Genomic DNA, 24,161 nt, shown 5'->3' on the forward strand with positions numbered 1-24,161 from the left:
GAACTTGGTTTAACTGAGTTAACGAAGGAGGTCCTGGATGCGAGAGAGAGAGAGAGAGAGAGAGATTGAGAGGAAAGGAGAGAGAAAGGAAAACAGACGAAGAGGATGGGGACGGCCAGCGTGACACAGAGGAGGAGTAGAAGGTGGCTGGTGGAGGAGGGCTGAGAATTAGGGGTTGGTCGCAGGCAGCGTGCGCGCGAGAGGGTTTTGCCAGGGAGGGAGAGGGTGGAGTATTCCCCTCTCGCGTATTCTCTCTCCCTCTGTCCTCCTCTCTCTTTCTCTCTCTCGCTCTCTCATTCTCTCTCTCGCTTTCTCACGCCCTCTCGCGCTCACTTCCAACCCCTCTCGAGCGCGCGCGAGCATTCGGGATTCGAGGCGGTGTGGAAACTCGAGCAGACAGCCAGTCGCTTGCCGTACGCTCCACGACGTGGTTCGGAGAGTGCTGCCTGATCGAGATAAACGACGACGACGACGACGACGATGACGAGCGGTGCGATGTCAATCCTCGTCAGTCGATCCTGGTCCACGTTGTGACTTGTCATCGTTCTGCAAACGTCGACCGGCGCTTGGCGATTCTCGCGCGTTCCATTATTCGATCGTCGATCATCGCTTCGCTGTGGAATCCACAGGTACCTCCGCAGTAGCGGAGGTAGGTTCGATAGTGTTCGCGCAACGAACAACCGGATCGGACGCAGCCGTAGCCGCGAATCGATTGGGGTCGATCGAAAGATATTGCATTTTTAAAATACTTTGAATACAGTTGGTGAAGATCTCGTCGAGAGTGACGTGCGTGGTATACCGGTCACGAGATCGCGCGAAGGGAGAGCGAGACGAGAGGCAACACGAAGGATATATAGGGTAAACCTCGGCCGGAAAATCCAGGCTTTGAGATCGAGTGTATACACACGAGAGAGAGAGAGAGAGTATTCGAGCGGTGATCGATCGGGGATAATCGCTCATTTCCGTCGATCAGTGACGACCCTTATGGACCAGCGCGCGAGGCGTGCACGCGTTTCGTCGGCGCGGCACCGCTTTAGCTGTTGCGGGGCCGAATTTCAGGCCGGGAAATTTAACGTCGATCGACGTTGGGGCATCGACGCGGCGAAATTAGCCGGAAGTGCCGGCGGATCGGATTAACGTAATTGGCGTCGTTGCCGAACACAGTGACTCCGTCGTGGCCGCTAATGGCTGCCGATCCGACTGGCGACTCCGAAACGGTGACAGTGAATCAATCGCGAAAAGCGAAGGTTGAAAGGGGATAAGCCGCAGAGCGACGGGGAAGAGCGACGGCGGGGGGTGTGGCGCAGACAACTGATGAGAGAAGTTCGGCGAAGAGTGGAAGTTTGCGAGGAAGATTGAGGAACGATCGCGGCCTGTGAGGAAAAGGAGCCATAAGTGCCATTTCCACGGAGAATTTAATAAGGCGCCTCCAAACGCGCCCCGACCCCGTGGATCGAATACGACGTCGTACGTTGGGGTTTCCGATCCGCTGTCGCAAAATATTTCAGGCGATCCGTCGGCACTGAATGGCGCGGCTTAAGACGGCTTCCAATGTGTATTACCGTAATCGTGCGGTGCGGGTAAACGAGACGATAGCAGACTGAAGAGCCCGAAGGCTTTCTCCTCGTGGTCATACCCCTCTCTTGTTGTCTATCCCTCTGTTTTCCCGCTTCTCTCTCTCTCTCTCTCTCTTTCTCCCTCTCTTTCTCTCTTCGGTTCGATTTTAAGCATGGCAAACACGCGACACCAGGAGCGCTTCGCCATGTACGCGTGACATCATGTCGACGTCTGTGCGTGACACGTCGTCCGCTCGTGGCCACGTCGAAAGTGACGGTGCACCCCTCGGCGCGTCGAGGAGTGTCAACGGAACGGGACTCCGACCTGCCGGTCCGCCGCGACAACGCGGACGCAGGATCGCGTAGACCGCGTCCCCGCGACGTCGCGACTCCGATGGATCGATCGTGCGGAGGATTCGCCGCGATCTGGGTACGTCCCGTCGCGGATAATCGTCGATCGTCGAGGCGACGTTGCTGCCGGGATGGACGGTAAGTCGCCGGTCATTAGCGGGCGCGGACGTGCGCTGTCGCGTGCTGGCACGCCAATTTCGTTTGGCCCCCAAGGTCCTCCACGTCGGCGGCCGCGCCGCGCCGCGCCGGTGTCAAGGGTGTAGTCACGTGTGCGATTTGAATTGCTAAGCAGACCTCGATCACTGATAATTAAAATACGATGTGAGAGAGAAAGACGGGGATTTATTATCGGCGAGGGAAATGCTTGAGACAAGCGTGAAGTTGGTGCACCGTCCGTCCTGTCTTGTAAGTCGTGGAACTCAAAAATATATAGGAAACACAATTGTTTCTTAAAAAATTACGTGGATGAGAAATAGATTTAAAAAATTACATAAAATAGATTGTGTTTCTTTTGCTCCCAAGAAACTTTTAAAACTTTTTAAACTCTATAATCGACTTCTAAAGTCAATTGCACTTTTGGTATAGAAGAAATAAGTGTAGTATTATATTTGTATAAATGTGTAAGTAACAATTCTCTTAACGTGGTATATTTTTACAACTTTGTTAGAAAGAGTTTTTCGTGCTTTATGTGCATTTTATAATTCCTGTATACTGCGCGCGATAAAAACTTCTCAAATTGAACTAAATCCGAACATATAAGCTCGCGCGCGAAGACAGACCGGACAGTTACAATAATAACGTCCAGAGCATGTATTTCGGGTTTATTTTGCGACGCAAAAATTTTTTTCTTTTTTTGATGCGTCCGTAACAACGAGCGGACAATTTCATGATGGTGGTGAAGGTGGAGATAAAGAGATGCCCCGGGCCCAGCTTCGTGTCGCTCGAATTAAGGGCCATAAATGAGAGGAGACCGCGCGCAGAGCAAAGGGTGTAACATACGCAGAGATGGAAAAAGGGATTCTTTTACGGTCCTTTTACCTCACCTCCCGTTCCGGCATTGACTGTACAGCAGCTTTTTCTTTCTCTCTCCCTCTTCCCTCTCTTCGTTCTCACTTTCCGCTCCTCCGCTCCATCCCTTGATGTATTAAAGGGGCACGTGAAATATTCCGGAGGCATTTTCATTACCGTCTCTCTCTGAGAATGCACGCGGGCTGATAAGCCTTTCTGCAGGAGGGCGTAGGGCAAAGTGGATTGCCCAAGAGGGGAGTCGAATGTATTCGATTGCCAGTGTGTCCCGTTTTTTTCTATATATGCTTTTTGACTACAGGAGGGATATTGCATTTATTTTTATTAAGTTTCACACACAGCGCATATATACGCGCTCTTTTCAGCATTATAATTAGAAAATTGTCATTTTTTGCGACGTGAGCATTTGCTGTAGAATGCTCATCAAATGCAAAATTAATCCCGACAGTTGTTAATGGTTGGTTTTCATCCAAGCTATTCCATTTAAATTGGCTTTTATCCGAAGTGAGTAAATAACGAAGGGCGACGAGTACAAATTATATATAAATAATTTAGATTCGATTTTGTATGGTAATTACATGATATTTATGACGACATAAATATTGTTAATTACAATGAGTGGATAAATAAAATCATACTTATTCTCATTTTCTCTCTTTCATCATATAATTCATCTCGCCCCTAACCATACGTACAGTCCTTCGGAGGTAAAGGAAATTATATGCGCAACGTGAAATTAACTCGCTGCAATGGTGATGTATAATGTATCCTACAACTTGTATATTAATGTAATTACCCACATGATCTGTAATTGTTCGAGTTTGAAAGTATAATTCGTATTGATCTACATGGTAAATTAATTTTATAGAAAACAATTATGCAGTAATCAAAAATAATTCCCGTGCTATCTGTCGTAATAAATATGTAATCTTATAAATATAAAAAAGAAAAATTGATATCTCTCTTTATACGCTTATTATGTATCTTTTGTTAAATTATTTATTATATAAATCATTAAATCGTTAATATATATCACTTCTTTATACAATAATATACAATTATACAATAATTGTTAAATACACTACAAATTATGTGATTCGATTAACTCACGCAACAGTATAATCTAAGCTCTGTGATATAAAGTAAATATTCTTATGCGATATATTATTAAAAAAATTGCATCTGTCACGTGTGGAACAGTACAAACTGTCTTGCGCGCCGATGATCCGTTCGCCGGCAAGGTTACTGCCGTATTATTGGCCTCGCCATGTCAGGAGGGGCATTTTAAAGCAAGCGCCGCCGATGTTTCGAAATTATATGGTAGCATAAGCTGTGGGAGTAGCAATCGTTGGATTTTGTGCAAATGGGCTCTCAGCAGGCCACTCCGCTTTTTCAGGCGCAATTGAATCCGCCGGCACTCACGGCAGTCCTCGAGTCCAGTAGTTGACAAGGTAATTCCAGTAATTCCCTGAATGCACGGTATTTTACAAATTCCTTGCGACCCGGGTACTTGCGATCCGTGTATTTAGCATATTGAGTCATTTCCATAAAAAGCTATTGCAGGATCCCCGATCGGGCAGATTACCGTATTGCGAGCGGCATTAGAAAAACGAGGTGTGATCGCTTTTACTATAATCTTTCCATTGGTAGAACAGAAAAACAGCTCTATTCTATTAGAATAGAAATTTAACTTAAAAGTTTCCATAAATTGACGTTAAATAAATGTAAGTAGTAGTAATCACTGAACAACAGAATGTAATTCTAGTTCCATTTATCTTTCGAAGATTTTATAAAGAATTTTATATAATTGAGCATATTCTTTAATGTATGATATATCAAACAATTTGTTGCATATTTGCTGCACTGTCATTTAAGCTCACTTTGTACATAGATTCCCGAATAATATCCACGAAAAGTCGATATTCGCTGCTTTCGAAAACTTCGTGCATTCTTTCGCGGTGGCGTTAATGTGCGTTAAATGTCACCAGGAAATTTATTGATGGGTCCGTTCCGCCCTGACAAAATTGTACAAAAATTCGATGGGACGAGGGCGCCCATAATCGGCCCAATGAAATTTATGATCCCCAATTTCTCTCTCTCTCTCTCTCTCTCTCTCTCTCTCTCTCTCTCTCTCTCTTTCTCTCGAAAAAGATGAAAATAATCGCGTGAAACAACTGCAATCGTTATAATCGGCTAACCAGAAATTATTCATTCTTCGTTCGCGCTTTTACAATGCGTAGAAGAAAGGTCGAAAAACGAAATGTCGAATACGTATGCGGTGCCGCCACATCTTTAGATAATCGATTGGGTGCGATCATGCGGCAAAAGAAGCAGGAATCTTTTTCCGTTAATTTAATAGGACACGTTTCTGTGCCATTACCTGTTGCGTTCACCATTATTAGATGCCAGGGTGACTCCGACGAAGAAAAATGACGACTGCGTCGTCCGAAAATAGGCATTTCTTATTCATCTTCTTGTCATTACGCATATGTCTCATTCATATTTAACGCGCTTACAAATTCTTGAAAGAGAAGATACATATTTAAGAGGCCGTAGATATATCAGTTATTAAGTTTTTAGTTTACTATAATTAATTAATATTATTAATTTAGTATAATTATATATATTATTTATAATATATACCTATATATATTTTAAAAAATTATATATTATTATTAATTTATTAACATTATTTCGTTAATAGATATATGTAATAATAAAATTTCAATTTAGTAATTATATTTTAATAATTCGAAGAAATATAGATTTGGATAATTGTTTGAAGTAAATTTACAAATTGATATCGTAAAACATTATACAAGCTATTTTCTTGATAAGAGACACATATTTGCGATCAGAAATAATACTGTACTTTTAAAACACCAATAAATCTTAAAAAAAATTTTGTCGTTGTTCTCTAACAATTCCAGAGGAAATAATTCGTAATGCTTTACGCAGTCAATCTCGTGTGCAGTCACTTCTATTTCCAATGATTATTCACGATTAACGTGACAGAATAAAATTGGTAGTGTCAAATTTTATTTTTTAGTTTATTTTATTTAATTATGCATAACACTCGTCAATATATGTGTCGCACACGAATATTTGCCCCGTGGCAGTTGGTAATTATCACATATTATTGCACAGACTAAACTGTTAATTATATTCAGCCGAAGAGAAAGCTTTTCGGCGTGTATAAAGTTAATATAACGAGCTCTTTTATGACCGCGTATTAATATTGAAATTTCGATCGTGCCGATTTGTCCATAGACGCGTGCATGCCGGTATGCATTTCGATTTAATTTCAAATTTTAATTCACATTAATTTTCGTATCAAACTGTCACGTGCCTAATTTATCCGTGTAAAATTTTATATTTCTCCATTCAGCGCCGTCGAACTTATAATTACATTCGCTTCTCATACATTCGGAAATGAAGTACTTTCAACTGGTGGTATTGTAAACATGAGAGCGTTTCGGATGATTATTAAGTTTGCTGGAGACATTTATCATTTTTTAAATTGAAACTAAATGCCAGAGAGAGAGAGAGGAGGGGGGGAGAGGGACACACTACGGATACATATTGCAGTACTCCGGATAATTCGTCAGGATCATTTCTCACCCAAATGGTGCACCGAATGTCTAACAGAACAGCGGGCAGGGAAGGACTCCGCATTAGCGAAGTTTCGTGCTAATTGTACGTAATTAATTATATCATTATTTCGCCGATTAATCTAAGTCGGGCTCACCGCGGTGGCGGTGGAGGATAATATTTTTCCCTCCCTCGCGATGCACGGTATTCTTTGTCGCAACTGCTGCACGAAAGCGATCAATCTAGGGAGATATGATTTCATTTCTTTCTTCTCCTTTTTTTTTTGAAAGACAGAAAACGACATTATGGTACAAAGGAGAAAGATGTTGCCTTCCCGGCGAGATGAAAATTGCTGAGAATATATTGCGGGAATATTTTCTGGCTTTGCCGTACGCGAGAAATCGTTGCAGCAACGATTTAATATTTGAAAACAATTTCGGGACTTTCTGTACATGTTCGTGCGTCGAATGTTTCGGCGAGCATGGCGGTGCATTTTGAAAGATCCGAAATTGATGATTGGCGTAGCGGAAATTCATGAAAAGGCAAACGCGTGGCATACCTGTTTATTTTACCACCGGCGAAATCGAATCACAGATGACGTAGTTACATAAAAGACGAGTCATTTGTCTAGCTTTAATTGTCTCCCTCATGAAAGAATAATCGGTTGTTTAATTGAGAAATTGTGAAATTTAACAAGCAAATTACGACGATATTCTGAGTTCTGTTAAACACGTTTTTAAATATTGCTTTTTCATTAAATTGAGAGAATTACAATTCTAGCATTTTTAATATCAAATCAAATCTCACAAATGATCGTGATACACTGGCGCACAGGTCAATTAGCACCGATTCACAATTAGCGCGATATTTTTATTCCTCGAACTCTACACTTACTCCGCGTGCAGATAGAAGCGTTCATTTATTTATTTATACAGCAGTCGCGTTTTTATCACCATCGCACGCAACTCTATTAAACTTCAGTATATACGGATGTTATATGAGCTGGCAAGTGTTGCATTTACGAGAGAGAAGAATAAATTGAAATATATCGACAATGCATGTGGCACACGATACAAAGACAAATTTGATTTTCCGTAACAGTAAAAGGAACTACATTATTACATTACAGATAAATAAACGAATTATTAATGGTAATTCCTACAGCACTCAATCACTTGTCTTACTTGTCTCCTACTTTGCCTTCTCGTAAAAGTAGGAACTGTATTACTACGTTAGAGATGTATTGCCGAATTATTAACTCTATGGCAATTCTTGCGGCACTTAATCACTTTGCTTACTTGCCAATTATGAACGTCATCGTTTTCGCATTTCGATATAATTATATCGTTCATGCAGCAGATATACATATTTCTCATATTACATTGTTACGCAATATTACCGTACACTTTTTATCTTTATAACTTGAGTTGTAGAATAAGAGTAACGTATCGATTATCGATGCTTACGAGCACGCGTTCCGCTTATAGCGCACGCAACGTTTGTCATCGGCGCGAATAGCAACGTTCTTGCGCGTAATTCTCAGAGAGGTACGGAACTGCCCCGTTCCGTACCTTTACACCGAAGGCTTGTTTGCGTGCCCGCGAAAGTTAGCTCGTCGACAACGCGCAATCCTTTGAGACTAATCTACGCGAGAGTGGACGAACCAGCATTACTCACGCCTGCGAGATTTCCTGCGTGCACGTGCCTTTTTATATTCCGCGTGTTCCTCGTGATAGTACTCACTTGAGAACTGGATCATTTTTTTCCCTACAACGTGCGCGCGCGCGCGAGTTCACTGCATATATATAGTCGAAGCTCTTTTATTCGCATCGCGTTGCCACTCAATTTTTCTCAGTTGAACGGATCTGATATCAAAACATAAATTATGCCGTGCAATTTTCGATGGAAGAAATTTTTGCAGTGAATATTTTGGGGGTAGCAAATATAATATGTATATCACAAAAGGTTCGACAGAGCGGAATATCAAGAGAATCATTCGTATAACCGTGTGTATAGCATGCGCGATTTTGTAATACTTCCGAACACTATTTCCGAAATGTGTTAAAAGAAAATTGTATGAAAACGCGATAATGATTCCTAAGAGAATGCAATTTTTAAGACACATTGATATGATTTATAACTGTTGGCTGGCCGAATGGATAAAAACAAAATGGCCCGCTTTCGAATGATTTACGACCGACCTTGGTTAAGGGGAAAATATCGAAAACCTATCGCCATCAAAAAGCTAGTTCTCAATTGACCTCGGTATAAAATTATTGATTATAAAAACCATTCTAGATTTCCCGATCATTATCTATACATATGTAAAATAATGTTAAAAATTAACAAGGTATGTAACATCATTAAATTAGTGAAATTATATACAATTTAATTTAACATAATTTTAAGAACAGTCGTATTACTTCCGTACATTCGCGATAAGTTGCAAGATTGTTCACGCCTAACGAAGCAATTGAAAAATCGCGGAATAAATTCTAACGAATCCGTGTTCCTTTTAATGAGTCACGTCTTTAAATCTTTAAATTCGCATTCACTTCTTTTCTTATACGTAAATGCTTCCTGCTCTGAAATATTGCGGGATATTTGAATGCGTAATGGTCCGTCTTTCCTTAACGCCCTGCACTACGTCAGGTTTTGGAGGAAATGAAATGTCAAATTTCGGTATTTTCTCTTTTCTGTGCATAAACGTAGAATAATGCATGAAGTTTTACGGGAGAGGGTGGGGAGAGAGGTGGCGGATGGCAACAACGACGGCCAAATGTCGAGAACAAAATTTCAACACTGTGTTCTTCACTAGGGATTAATATCGCTTTGCATACTTACATATTCAAGTAACGCCACGTTTCTTGTCGAGAGGCAGTGGAAAGCGAATATTCTTACTTCACTTATTACTCCGACTGGCGTTAATCGTAATCGAGCATGCATGTCGGTTCGTCGTCGCGTTGCAATCTTTATGGCTCGTAAACAGAAGCCGGCATTTTCTGTAAAATAATATCGGAAAAATTAGTGGCACCTATAAATTTCTACATGTCTTTAAATCGTCTTCCGTAATCTTCAAAATAGCAAAGATTCCACAAGAGAATATTGTACAACGGTCACATAGCTCATAGTGCTCCTATGAATAATTTGCCTGCGTTCTTAACTCGGGATCATATTCCATGTATAATACAACGGGGAAGAATAATACGATATCTAAAGCATTTTGTCGTTAAAAATATCGCAGGTACTGTTGAAAGATATTTCATCGCTAATCTCTTCTAAAGTCCTTCCGTATAGCTTTAGGATTCTGGATATCTTAGGAAATACCGAAGAACTTTCAATCCTTTCCAGCTTACGGATTGCAAATAGTTGTAAAAAGTTTTCAATAAATATTGATTATTTTTAAAGCATAAAATGTGTGGTTTGAAATCAAAATCGTGTAAACAAATTAAATGTACAATCAAGGAAGATTTTTGGAAGACAAAAAATATAAAAATAAATAAATTTGCGAAAGCAGTGTAGTGTCGTTCGAGCAATTTTAACGTGGTAATCCGTGAATAACGAACGATACAACGCGATACCGCCGCTGTATAAAACACGTACGCCGCGGCATTCCGTTTACTTTCCTCAAATTCACGGTAGAGCGGAGTCAGGAATGGCATTCGCGAACATTTCCAGAATGTCGATATCGAGGAGAGACACACAGTCTAAAATGTCGGCGGCCTCGGAACGACGTTTAAGATCTGACGTTCGCGCACACTGTGGGTATACATTCCTCCTGATAAAATTCAGTCACCCTTCTTCAGTTCCTACACTTCCGCCGTATATTCGCTGCCGGAGGACGGGACGTGGGTCGCGACACGCGAAGTAAAAAGGAGGGACGATGAAGGAGAGTATGCTGATGGTGGAAGGAAAAAGGGATAAGAGAGAATACGGGGTGAATTACAGGATGCGTGCTGTTTCCTTTTCTGGGTCGTCTCCGCTCCGCATTTTTTCCCCAATGGTTTTCACGAGCTCTGGAGGTACTGCATTATATGCATCTTTTATAAAAGCGAAGATAAACCTCTAAGTTTTTCCTTTTTACATGTACATTGATCTTATTGTAGCAGTTTTTAAGCTCAATATATTCATGTATCAAAAATTCAACTGGCCGCAATTATTAATGTACATCGCGTTGTTAAAATCGTGTGCGTTGTGGAAGAATTGCGGAAAAAATATGTTACAGTTTGAAACATTAATTTCGTAATATTAAATGTAAAAGTAAATAAATATTCATTTAATTTTTTAAAACATTTTTTTTTAGCTTCTAGTTTTTGTTATCCTTCATTGCTTTGGAAAATAAATATTAAATTAGAATGTAAAAAAGAGTACTTAAGTATACAGAATAAACGTTAAGAATACACATTTATTTTAATTTATATATGCAAGTAAAATTCATTTAAAAAATATGTCGCAATAAATTTTAACATGTAAATTTTAGTCATATTATGAAACTATATTATATTTTTTTTGAATAGGCTTTCCATAATTTCTTATAAATATGCATGCATAGAAAATTATCTTTCAATAAATTTGGCTCTTAATTTCATTTTACGCACGTCACTTTAATAAAATATATTAAAATTTTGCATAAGTTTTTAAATTGAAGCTTTTTCGCAAAAAATATGTACATAAAAAATTATATTTTTTGTAAGAATGCTGCTTTCAGTTGTTTGTTTAAACTAATTTTATTTATATTTCATTTCTAAGTTACTTATCTACGTATATTTATCTATATATATTTAAAGTAACTAAAGGACTAAAGAACTACTTGAACTTTGATCGTTGCTTTACTAAAGTCATATATTCTCATTTCTATATTTAGAAATAAGGAATTCGATAAGATTTTCGTACAATTTACCGGACCTCCATTTTTCTTATATGTTCGACAGAAACGTAAGATTATTTATATTGAAATTATTCATAGCACAAATCGATGCACCAAGCAATATTTCTGAGTAACAGTATTCTTCGATGTGAAAATGTGCGCATAAAATCTATTTACATATATAACACCTTTTTATAATATAATCAATATATGTATGTTTTTTCACACTTATGATACTCATCTTCCTGTACCTTATCGCGTAACTCATTTGGGCCGTGAATAACGTGACATTTCTTCGCGATGTCGCGCCCCAACTGTCGATACGCAACACGTCCTCGCGCGAGACAAATGTATTAGTCGCGCGGATTCGCGCGAGGAAAAGAAAAAAGAAAGAAGGGGGGTCTCGCGTGACGCGCATTTGCAACCCAAAACAGTACAAGCCGACACACGGTCGGCTCGCATATTCGCGGACTCGCTACGCTTAATGCATTAAACGGGATGACTCGCCGCGGTCGTCTGCAATAGCCGCCACAATGGAATTCAATTTTCGCAAGCGTGGGCACGAATGGCCGTCGATAAAGAATAGATAGATCCGTCGTCCGACGAATGAAGGAAAGAGACCGACACAGGCTTTTAACGGGGAGCCTCCACAGCTTCAGAGCCGCTTTGTCCCCCCCCCCCACCCCTCCAACCCCCGTTTTCCTCCCCTCCGACCGCGCGCGAGCTCTCTAGCTTGCATAGATCGCGTCCCCCAGTCCCTCCTCTTCCCCTCTCAGGCTTACATGAACACCGCCAACTCTCCATGGCCGGGAGAATTCAGATAGCGGATACCGGATGCTATTACGCGCTACATATATATCTCGCGAACTTTACAGCCAGTAGACTGCGATACTCCGAGGAATTTACAGTCTGAAAGATATTGCCTGACGATATACCACGGACGGCACTTCGCGCCTTTCTAGGCTCTATGTAGAGCAGGGAATCGGCGGAGATGGAAGGTCCCGTGGGATAAGGAGATGATTTCTGTCCTTAAGAGGGTCTACCGGGGTGGCTGTGTTGAAATCTTCCGAGGCCTATCCCCAGTTCCTCTCTCTCTCTCTCTTCTCTCTCTCTCTCCCTCTTCCTATCTCATTTCCTTTCTACATTTCTCCCACACCCTCGTCGAGCGCACCGTGCCGCCAGAAGAAGAAGAGAAACACCATAATGCCTGTCCATCTGTCAATCCGACTTTCTCCCTGTGTGTACCTTCGATCTTTCGCCTACCAGGGAAACGCAACGGCGTGGCCGTCCCATTTCGAGCGATTCGTGGGCGGACGGGTGGGAACAATCGTGAGCTTTTGTTTAATTCCGAGATTGCGCCACGAGACACTCGTCTCGAACGTTGGCGCGCGCAGATGGGACCTCTCTCGCGCGCGCGAGAGTTTTTCCTTCCACGTTTCATTAGAGAGAAGACACTCGATAGCCCGGACGGCTTCCTTGCGTAAATTTATCGTCTCGCTTGGAAAGTTTGATCGGGATTAAAATCACGGTGCGATCACGGAGCGGAGTAATGGAGCGCGTTTGTTCTACTTGAGCGAGAGTGTTTGGGGACGCACGACAATAGATATACCTACGGTCGCGCCAGCGATCTTGGGTCACGTTACCTTGGACAGAGATTTTGTAATATTTTATAATATAATTTTATTAGAACGGAAAATTAAGAGCCTCTTTTGCATGAATTCCTGGAACAGAGTTAAAACCCCCTCGTTGTATAGCCATCTATATTTAATACTTTTTAAGAAGTTAATTTAATTAATAGTTTCCAAGTAATATATTGACTGTTAAGGCAACGTAATAAATATTTAATAGTATGAACCTGATAAAAGAATTTAATCAGAACTATTATTAAATTTATTACATCCCGATACCGTACCGGTTAAGTGATGAATAAACGACTATTACATTTGCAACTAAAATTTAAAAAGTCACGTTTTTTCGCCATAAAAATTTAAACTGAAAAGTTAGGAACGCATAGTTTAAATTTGCGCGTGTACATACAGGACGAACGCGGTATTGGTTTTAGGTCACGTTTTATAGGTGGGAAATTTCTGTTTCGGCAATTTTCCGAGCAAAATTTGAAAACATACTTTTGTGCCGGTTGCATGTTTTGCCCGTAAAAGCGAGCGCCGATAGTGACCGCCAACCTTTCCTCCATTTACAGAAATCCTGGAGGAAGGATTCAACTGATACGCGTCTAAGCCGAGGATCCTGGAAAACTGTGCGACCGGCCAGAGGGTCGACTGGGAAACAGTACCTCTTCTTGCGCGCAAAGAGGATCAAGAAGCCTTATCGTATTTGCTACCTAGACGGAAAAAAAGAGCCAAAGGAGAGACGAGAATCGGGGTGGAAGGAGGAGAAGGAGGGGAAAGAGAGAGAGAGAGAGAGCGAAAGGCACAGGGAACTTGAACGTGGCCCGGAAGAAAGGTTAACCTGATGAGATGTCGGGTGTAGGCAGAGAGATGGAATCCCGGGCGAGACGTTCGAAGATCTCGTGATTGGTGTCAGCGGCTGGGGATAAGGTCGATCGCACGGGAGATCGACCGTGATGGAGGTCGCGCGAGTGAACGACTCGTTCGTCAGGTCGATCCTTCGGAACCACTCGCTGACCCGCGAGCATCGGCTGCACCTGGACGAGCCACCCGGGGGTGAGGTGGCCACGAGCGCCGTCGATGTCGTCGCCACGATCGTGCAGGAGGAGAGGATGGCGGACTTTCTGGGCGACGCCCTCGCGAGGAACGACAGCGACGTCGTCGATGGCGGCGAGTCCGGCTGGTTCAACGACTCGACGACCGCCGCCGTCTCGACCCTGTCCGATTCCTCGTCGTCGTTCGCGGACTCCACGTACTCCACCCCGAGCGTCGACAACTACACCGGCAGCGTGTCCGACCTCTTCGCCTTCGACGACCTGAGTGACTACATCAACCGACTCAACTACAGCCTCGTGAACCTGACGGCCTACGACGGCGGCGCGGGTCTGAATTTCAGCAGCGTCAACTGCACGTCGTCGATAGTCGCCGGGGGTGCCGTTAGGCCGGGCGAGTGCGCCGGGACCGCCGGCGTCGACGAGAAGTCGAACGCGAACAGCTGGTGGGCCCTGATACTCGTGATCGTGCCGTGTTTGACGCTTTTCGGTAACGTGCTCGTCATCCTAGCGGTGGTGAGGGAACGGGCGCTGCAGACTGTCACCAATTACTTCATCGTCAGCTTGGCGGTCGCCGATCTTCTCGTCGCGGTGCTCGTTATGCCGTTCGCGGTCTACGTACTGGTAAGTCGCAAGTCTTTGCGGAAGCAACGCAAAGTAACACAGTCTGTCTTCATTTTATCATATTTCAACATTTATGTTAAACAACTAACAACAAACAAGCACTTGATAATAAATGTTATTACACAAAGGTATGATTGAAACATCGCTCTTGTTTCAAATTATCTCGAGACATCTCGTTTCTTAACGTTTTCCCGAAAGACTAGTTCATTTGCGATACACAACGTACTAGAAAAAAAATGAAAATAATTACAATCGTTAATTAGCGCTTATCTCATCACCGCGTAACTAGAAAATGTTACTTTGTTATCGCGTTCTATAATTATACGTACACGAGAAGCGTAGTACAGTTGTAGAAATGTATATAGTCGCACGTATATAATCCATTTGTCGTTCATCTGGCGCGAGTAAGAATTTTAGTGCGATACTCCTGTCACAATTAATCATGTAAGACATTCGAACGGAGAAATCAGAGATTTATTTCGCTCAGTGGTTTTATTTCGCCAACGCAGTTCGGATGGAATTAATATTTCTAATTATTAAGTCGTTGTATAATTTGTAAATAAGCTGAAAACTCCGGAGGGCGGAGTCTCGCATCGATCGCGAGTTTAGCTGCTAATTAGACGCTATACGTTACACAGCGTTTGCATGCACTCAATTACCGTCCTCACCTTCAAAGTACACGAGAAAAGGAAATTGAGTAGCGTTCACTTTTAAACACTTTGATCTCGCTAACACTGAGGTGTTCGGCTAGGGATCATTTTTTCCCCGTTAAGGAAATTCGGAAGAAGAGACAAATCTTTGGAAGGTCTCGAAGCGACGAGATGCGAATTCGCCATGAAAATTGAGAACTCCGAATTTTAATTTCCGGTATAATTCAACGATATTAATATATTTGTACATATGAAGAAAGAGCACATTGTGTTTTGCTATCGGAATGTTTTGCGATCCGTAAATTCAGCGATTCCATAGAGAAAGTATAAAAGACAAACAATACGTTTTGTTAAAGCATTCTAACGCGGCGATTCGAACCGTGTACGGGTACCAAACGAAAATAAAATCAGTTCATTAAAGCCACTTGACTAACTCTATGGATCACTGCGGCGGACCAGTTTGTTGGTTACACAAACGCGTTAGCTAATACAGCTGAATTGGCTAATTGTAACCATTGAAAATATTGCCTTTGCGTATATAATGCATTTCACTCGGAAAAGATCTGCTAAAAATTCGTTTTTTTTACAATCCTCGTATTTACGTAAATAACTTTATGCATGAATGAGTTCAATTATGAAGTAATCCACAGAAAATTCTATCCATCTTTGCGTGTACAGTTATCAAATATATTATTGACAAAAGTTAAAATTACTGTTACACATCAAAAGTTGAAAGTTAAAAAATTCTAAAAGATAATTATTTATTAGTTTATAAACTGCATTTAAAATATATTTATTATAGAATTGTATTACTGTAGCTAACTACATCTTGAGCTTTACTATATACAATAAGACTCTATTATTAAAATATTAGCTTAATAAATTAATAATAAAGCCTTAATGTTAGAGAGCAACCGACAGTTTCGGAAGATAAACTAAATGCCGTTATACGAAAACATGGAGGACTCAAGTTTCTTGGGGGTTGCACAGGAGGAAGAAACATACATAAATTTCAAACTGTTCCAAGGGCTATAAATTGTAAGAACGGAATGAAACTTCAGGTCACGTTAGAGACCGAGACATTGCCAGTTATGATGTCATGTGGCGATAACACATAATGCGACAAAAGGGTGGGATTATTATTTATAATAATCGAGGCGCCGAGTATATGGGGAGCGCGATTATAATCCCCGCGAATCACCGGCATTGAATTTACCCCAACTTTCATGCATTCGGTTTAATCACCAATTAAATACACGCCACGACGACGGGCGTTGGAATAGCTGCAATTATGAAGATGATGTCGAGGCTAAATGCTATTTAGCCACGTCTATCAAACTTCCAGTAGTCGGCAACGGTTTTATTCTATTCTCCGACTCTATTATAATGTGCAGAAAATGTGCGTCCGTTTCTTCCGGCATTGCAAATGAACAAATAAAGCGAGGTGAAAGAAGTTAATTAACACATCCGAGAAAATGAAGGCGCGATATAAATAAAAACAGCCGTAAAGACGGAGATATGAGATCGAAATAATAAAACAGACAAGAGGAAGTTAAATACGGAACAATAAAATTAAACGGTATAAAAATAAAAAAGGGCTGTCCGACTGCAAAATGCAGTTTGAAAGGTTAAAGGTCTGCTGCTAGCGAAATGCAAACAGAGGCGCGATATAATTAAATGTGTAAATGTTTAAAGCAAACGACAAAGGATCAACGCGCGTACATATATAACATAAAAATACGAACAGCCTCTATATTAGTAATAAATCAAAGACTATAAAAATCAAATGTAATAAAGTCTTCAATCCAAAAGGTTTTTGCTCGGTGAAATTAAAGTTTCAGCCAAAGGGCAAGTTATAATTAGATTTCCTCTCCAACGTGAATGATATATTTAGACAAGAATAATATTAAAAAGTGAGATCAAAAAAGCTGAATTATTTATCTTCTAAGATTGCATGACAATGTACCGTTTATATTTCGCGATATATTGTGTTAGAATTTTAATTTCAAGACAGAACACACGGCTCAGAATTGCGTCGGACTTTTGTTTCAATCGTTAGCAGGCCATTTGTTTCGCCCGGCACGTTTCGCATAGATTACATCGCGCGTCTACACGTGATCTTATTTTAAAGTCGTCAGCGGGTAGAAGACGCGTTTCGTTCCCGATGCACGTCTTTACAAACGCGGTACCAAAACGGGGCGAGGGAAAGAGGGAGGGAGAGAGGCGGGGGACGCTGGCTGCGAAAAAACACGAACAAACGGCAATTTTCTAGAAATGGAAAATCCCGACGAGCGGTACCGTAAACGAGTCGTCCGAACCGACCTCGCGGGTCCGCGCGGCGATCTCGATTTCGGCGGTACACACGCCGCACCGGATTGAACGAGACAAAAGTGCGATCGGTCAATTAAGGACCACGTCCGCTAACGCCCGCGCCGCGTGGCGATCACGCGCTCGTCGATGCCAGTTTTCGTGCGTATCTGAACGTGTCCCGCATTTCCTGCGGCACGCAAACTTCATCGCGATTGCGAGCGTACATTTTTTTGACGGAATTGTCTCGACGAAGACAGATAGTTAAAAAATCCGAAGTGAAATTTGTTTTCTCTGCTGCGTCGCAGGAATATCGCGACAGCGCATTCCCCAGATTGCCACGGTAATTGGACTCAGGAAACGATTTTCAGAAGCTCTATTACATTTTTTTTAATAATTCTGTTAAGTTTGAATTTGCTAAAAAAAAAATGTCAAGATGTGACTTCAGAATTTCATACAAACAATTTAGTTAGTTTATATAGTTTATACATTATTATGTAAGTACGTCTGACCTGGTAGGAGTATTAAGCAATTTCTACGTTGATAGAGTTCCGCTCGCTCAATAAGCATCTCGTGTCACTGTACCAGAGTTAAATAACGACTCCGACCGAATAATTTGCTGGTTTCGAGATTGAGTTAGTACGAACTGTAACTACAATTTTCGCATTAACATGGACGCCCGTGTAATAACTGGATGCTGTATCTCGGAGGAAGTAAGTTCCACACACCCGTGATCGATAAATTTCTAATGGTCGGCGGAGACCCGCGTGTGTCAGCCGGCTACCCGTTAATTTCGCAACGGACGGGAGAGATGAGTGTCCCGTTTTAATTGCACCCTTAAATAATCCCGTCTCTCCCGGCCCTCGTATCCTTGACATCGCCCGCCGAATGGGCGACCAGCGCGCCGCGCGCGCCAGATTACATCGGTATGATAAAATCAAGGTGCATCTTCTTGCCCTAAGTGCAAACACGGCGGTACGTGCCGGGACCGTCCCTCGGCCGCTTAAATGGTCGTTCCGGCGGAGTCTCGCATTAAACGATTTACTAGCGCGGCATACGTATATGCCACCCCGCGAAAGTGTCGCCCGTCGGGTACGGGGGCACTTTACGCTCCTCGCAGTGTGCTCGGGTGTGGCAGCGTCATCCTCCCTTTAACGACGAGTGAAAAATGGTTGCTTTCAACGCGTTTGCACCTCGAATTCCTTCAGCAGCATCCGCGAGTTCCCCGACGGGGCATCGCAACTCACGACTAGCTAAGTCGTAAGTTGCGATGCTCCGTGCTCAAACAATTTTGTCATATCAGCCGGCAAAAAAGTGTGTCAAAAGACAGCTTTATTTTTTTTTTTTCACCTAAAAGGGATCGATTCTAAAATCTTATTTGATAAAATTATTGTGAAGATAATTACATTACAGAGAAATACGAAAGATTTTGAATTATTCTTGTCTACCATGGATAATTCAACGTTATATAATGTCAGTAAATGTGTCAATAAATAATTCTTTTAATAAATACATTTTCTAAGAATGTAGAGATATATTATTTATACGGTTTTATCATTTTAATTATATTTTGCATCATATACATTTTATATATTTTTATGTTATATTTTGTACGAGTATTTAAATGTTTTTGAAAGCTCGTTTCAATAAGTTAAATAAAACTCAATTTTATTTTGCTCAATTGCAGTAACATTTGTGAGTTTTATTAATCATTATTATTTTATTGCTACAAATCTGTTAATTTCAGAAACTGGACTAAGAAACTCTCGCGTGTCATATGCAAAACGCGTCATATTCTTGTTAAGCTCGCAGCCTTAACTCCCCTCCTTCCCCCGTTATCTTTCTTACCGTGTGACGTTACTTTTTTACGGCTTCCGTAATGTCGCAAGTCTCTCCGTTTCTCTAACGTAACGTGAAAAACAGGCGACGCTCACGCGCAACTCACGTTTATGCCCCGAATTCCACGAGACACTCGCGTTCTTCGCGAGCAAGCCCGTTTCGAGTTTCCAGCTGATGGCGTCGGGAACTCACGTTCCCGTCATTGCTGCAGGATAGAACAGAATCGCAGACATCTCCCCATCGGCATACGCGAAGTTCCCCCCTCCCCCCGTATTTATTTTTATTTCATGATCGCACACACCTGACTCGATATTTTATAGCTTCGACGCTGTTTTTTTACGACGGTTTCCCGGATATCGCGGTTAACTCTTTGCGCTAACGTGACGTGCAAATTGCGCGGTTCTGTCAACGACGCAAAGAAGTTGGCGTGCACTCGGGCCTTCAATCTTATACGTGAAATAACGAATATCTCTCGTCGAGGAAGAGATAAACGCGCATCGCGTATGTATAAATGCACTTAGCACCCATTTACGTATTTTCCGAAAACTTAATATTTTTTTTTATAAAGAATTTGTTTCTACCCAATTACGGATTTGGGTGGATTTCCGCAGAATTTTTCACGTTAACATTGAAAATACACAACTAGCGGGAAATAAAAGTATATTTTTGTTAAATTTAAAAGAATCATATTTTTTTCGTACAACGTCAAAATTGCATCTTATTTCTATTTTTTTAATGCTTTTTTTAAATTTACTTGTGATAAGAGATAATGGTATTTATTGAAGTATTTGCTAACAAGGTAAATACTTCTTCATTTAAGCGAAATAATATTAATAACGTCTTGCAATACATTTATAATAACAAGGAAGAGTTAATCTCTATATCCAATCGCCGAGTAATACGCGCATCAACGCTACATATTTCCACGAATAAATATCGGTCATGAGTAACGTAGCCGAGTGACGTCACTGTAATTTTACACACAGACGTGCTTTATGTATTCGTTATTGCAAACGTCACGAGCGGCAAAAATCAGATTTTTCGCGACGAGCGAGTAACTTCATATCTCCGCAAGGATTTATACGGCTTGGTATTCATTCATTCTCACCCATTTGCTTTCAGTCATTTAAGCACGCAAAATTTAAAGCTCCGCATATTTCAGCAGGAAATTTTCACCCTTTTCAAACGAGTTAAAGTGCGCTTCGCTCCTGTTTTGATAGAACGAATCTTTCATTGGCAATCGTTCCGTTTTGTTATCGGAATTATACGTTATAAATGAACGTAGAGACGAAATCAATTTAATGTTTAGTCAGCCAAATATAATCAAAATCTAGTAAGTATAAGCATAACGTTTTCAAAGATTTTCATTATTTTTGAAAGTTTAGTTTTATCTCACGTTTATATTTTATAACGATAATCTTCTACAGTAAAAATTCTCTTATGAAAGGTTTTATGTTTAATGTAAATTTAATGTAATAAATTTATTGTAACTATATTATCGTACAGGAAATATTGTATGAATAAATTGTTCTCTCAGTATTTGCATAATAAATAAGTAAACCATATCTTTCCTCCATTTATTTCACGGTTGGTGAATAAATAAATCTCGATTTCGCAAAAATAATTGTACAAAAAAACATTTAACATTACCATAATTATTAAAATTATCATGTATGATAATAGCAGAAAAAAGTGCGCACGCAGATGATAACTTTGTTATATAATTATTTTGTACACTGTTAGCGGTAATATTTAATTTGAAATTGTTACTATGTTAATAATTAAAATGAAAAAATGCAAAGAAACAAAGTTCTTGCTATTGTTTTAAATACAATGCGGATATCAATTCAATAGTGTTTTTTCTTATAAGTAACTATGAGCTTGTGGAACAGTTATCTTAGGAGCTTAAAAAACTTAAAAATAGTTTTCATCATAATGAAATTCAGTCTGAAAAGATTAAGAGAGTCATTTCAGTGAACCTGTAAGAGGGGATTAATTTTCGTGGCTTAACTGTAAGAACATCTTTTATTCTGTTTAAAAACACCGTTCATTTCTCGAAATAACAACTCTAAAGCAGTAGTTATCATATTTAGAGAGATATTAGTACTTTTAAACAATATAGCTAAAACTCTAATTTGTAACTAAATCTTAAATTGAATAAAATGTCATTAAAATAAAATTCAAACTAAATTAAACACAGAAGATACTGTTATTTAATTTTTCTTCAAATTTGATCGCGGTAAAATTATTTTCTTATGATACAGTAAACATTAATATTTTAAATTATATTCAATATTGATATTCGTTGTTGAGTAAAGACAAAATTAGCTATAAGAATTTTAGAAACGCACTATACATTTAGGGAGGAATTCGTTCAGTCATGGCCATTAATTTCCAAGCACTTGAACATGCAAATTTAGTCCGTCATGTATTTCCGTATAGTGTTTCGATCGCATTCGAAATGCAAGGAGAGGTAAAGAACGTGCCTTTATTGCGGTACGAACTGATTCGTTTTAGTGTAATCTGGTTACTTTACGTTACCGGGAAGGAGGTGAGAAATACGCGCGGTACAAAAGACGGTAAGAGTAATAAACCAATGCATCTAACACGTTGCATTTCCATTGCACAAAGGTCGATTAAGCTTTTTTTGTGCGTCAGTTAAAGGAAGGGCTGAATCAAGATGTGATTTGCAGGTTCGATTATTTACGTAACATCAGCGAAAGTACAACTTTATTACATTTCCCTAAAGTAAAACGAGATCTTTATATCGTTCAGAATAATTCTCGTAATAAATTCATACAAATCGTTTACATTTTTTGATATATCAATTATTTTTTATATTTTTTATATAACAAACTCTCGTAAAATATATCAAACGGTATTTTCTGTATTAATACCATCAACTATTTTAAACTGTTATGTTAAATTGTTTTACAAAAGTTTTCCATATATTATGATATTAAAATTATAAACGTATAAAGCAGAGAGTACAGTATAACAGCTGTTTACAATAAAAGGCAAAGAACCTGAGGAAAAATTCCTCCTCGAAATGATTTCCTAATCATTAGTTACACCACTCTCGCAATTTTTCTCCTATTAACATGCGGAATGAACGCGAAGACACATCGTTCAGAGATCGGAAGATCGGAGGAACGGAGAACTGCGGTAAGGAATATCGCAATTTCGGCGGAGCACGTGCGTGCTACTACTCGGAACGATCGGAGGAGAGAGGAGTACGAGCGTTGGGGGTGCTTCTGGAGGGTTTTGTCGAGGGGTGCTGGCGTGACCGCGAGTAATTTCGAGCGACGTCTCCCCCTCCCAACCGCCCACCCGCCACGGATCGTGGGTGGCCACCCTTCCCCCCCTCCCTCCCGGGCGCCCCACGCGGCTGTCTCACCGGCTGGAAACAGCACGGCAAGATCGCTAGGGCAAGGTCTATGTTAATAACGCGGATCACTTCATCGCATGCATGCTTATTATTTAGCTGCCGCCAGCCCCGGTTTTAATTCGTGCTGGCTACACACGCCCGTTACACACACCCGCCCGGCGAGAGTGCCGTGAGCACATTAATATTCATGCTCGCGGCATGGAATGGTCACTTTTCTTCTGGAAATAGTCGCTCTCGACCCTCCGGGGAGCAACGCCGGAAGAACGCTCGTCCTTGACAGGCCATTTGATTGTCTCCTATTTCCCGGCTAACCTTGATTCTTGGCCCTCGAGAGCACGCCATGTGCCCCCTATTCGATCCATTGATGCCACTGAACGTTCTCATTTTGCGATATGATTGCAATATTTCGTATCTTTCGATTGCGCTTGTAGCGAGGATTGACATCAAAAATTGAAAATAGCTTTGTGGAAATAATAAAATTCTGATATTTTATGCAGAAAATGTGCAATTTTAGCGTGTATTTTGTTAATGAACAATAGCTGGCAAAATATATTTACTTTTCCTTGCGCTCCAATGCGATCGAAATACTGTTGCGACAGAAATACATGACGAGCTAAATTTGCATGCTCAAGTGCCTGGAAATGAATGGCCGTGACTGAATGAATTTCTCTACGCGCGAATATACGATGTGCTTAAAAAATTCTCGAAAACCGCGCGCGCACGTATAATTATAAAATTTCATTTTTCCTGAAATATATATGAAAATATTAGTGGTTATGTAATTCGAGAAAATAATAAACATTAATATAATCATAAACAATTAATAATAATAATAAATTAAGCTTCAAGAAATAAAATAAACAAAATCTTCTGTATCCCAACTTCTCTATTGAATTTTGTTATAACAATATCCCAATTCAAAGTCGATGCAAGTAAAGGAATCACTATGTCTTCAATTAATTGCTGTGCAGATTACTTGGTAATTGCGGTACTTTTGCCTAATTTATCACTTGAGCCATTAACTTATCAGCATGTCTTTTCTCGTTAGCAAGTCCTTTCCTTTATTACAACTATAAAGTTCTTAGGTCACTTTATATAAGTCATAAATTACTTGTTAGACAGCAAAATTGCTAAGTAACAGCTTTCTCCTGACGTGCCTGACGCACGTGACTCGTAAGCTACGTATGTAGCTGATATTGAAAAATAGACGATTGCGTGATTGTTTAGATCTAAGCGAAGATTTCCGTTTGCTCCAACTTTATTAACCTTTTGTTGCGAAGCA

General features: G+C 40.5%; 1 protein-coding gene across 1 annotated transcript in view; it reads right to left on the minus strand.

Moving 5' to 3' along the window:
- Nucleotides 1-8,624: 8,624 nt before the first annotated feature.
- Nucleotides 8,625-24,161, minus strand: part of LOC105453872 — a 149,732-nt gene continuing 134,195 nt past the window's right edge. The window contains exon 6 of the mRNA XM_011696145.1: nucleotides 8,625-9,526. Within this exon, the coding sequence (XP_011694447.1) occupies nucleotides 9,427-9,526 (100 nt within the window). The 3' untranslated portion in view covers nucleotides 8,625-9,426. The remainder of the gene's footprint in view (nucleotides 9,527-24,161) is intronic.

The sequence above is a fragment of the Wasmannia auropunctata genome, unplaced genomic scaffold, assembly GCF_000956235.1.
Source record: "Wasmannia auropunctata unplaced genomic scaffold, wasmannia.A_1.0 LD335994.1, whole genome shotgun sequence".
Taxonomy (NCBI): domain Eukaryota; kingdom Metazoa; phylum Arthropoda; class Insecta; order Hymenoptera; family Formicidae; genus Wasmannia; species Wasmannia auropunctata.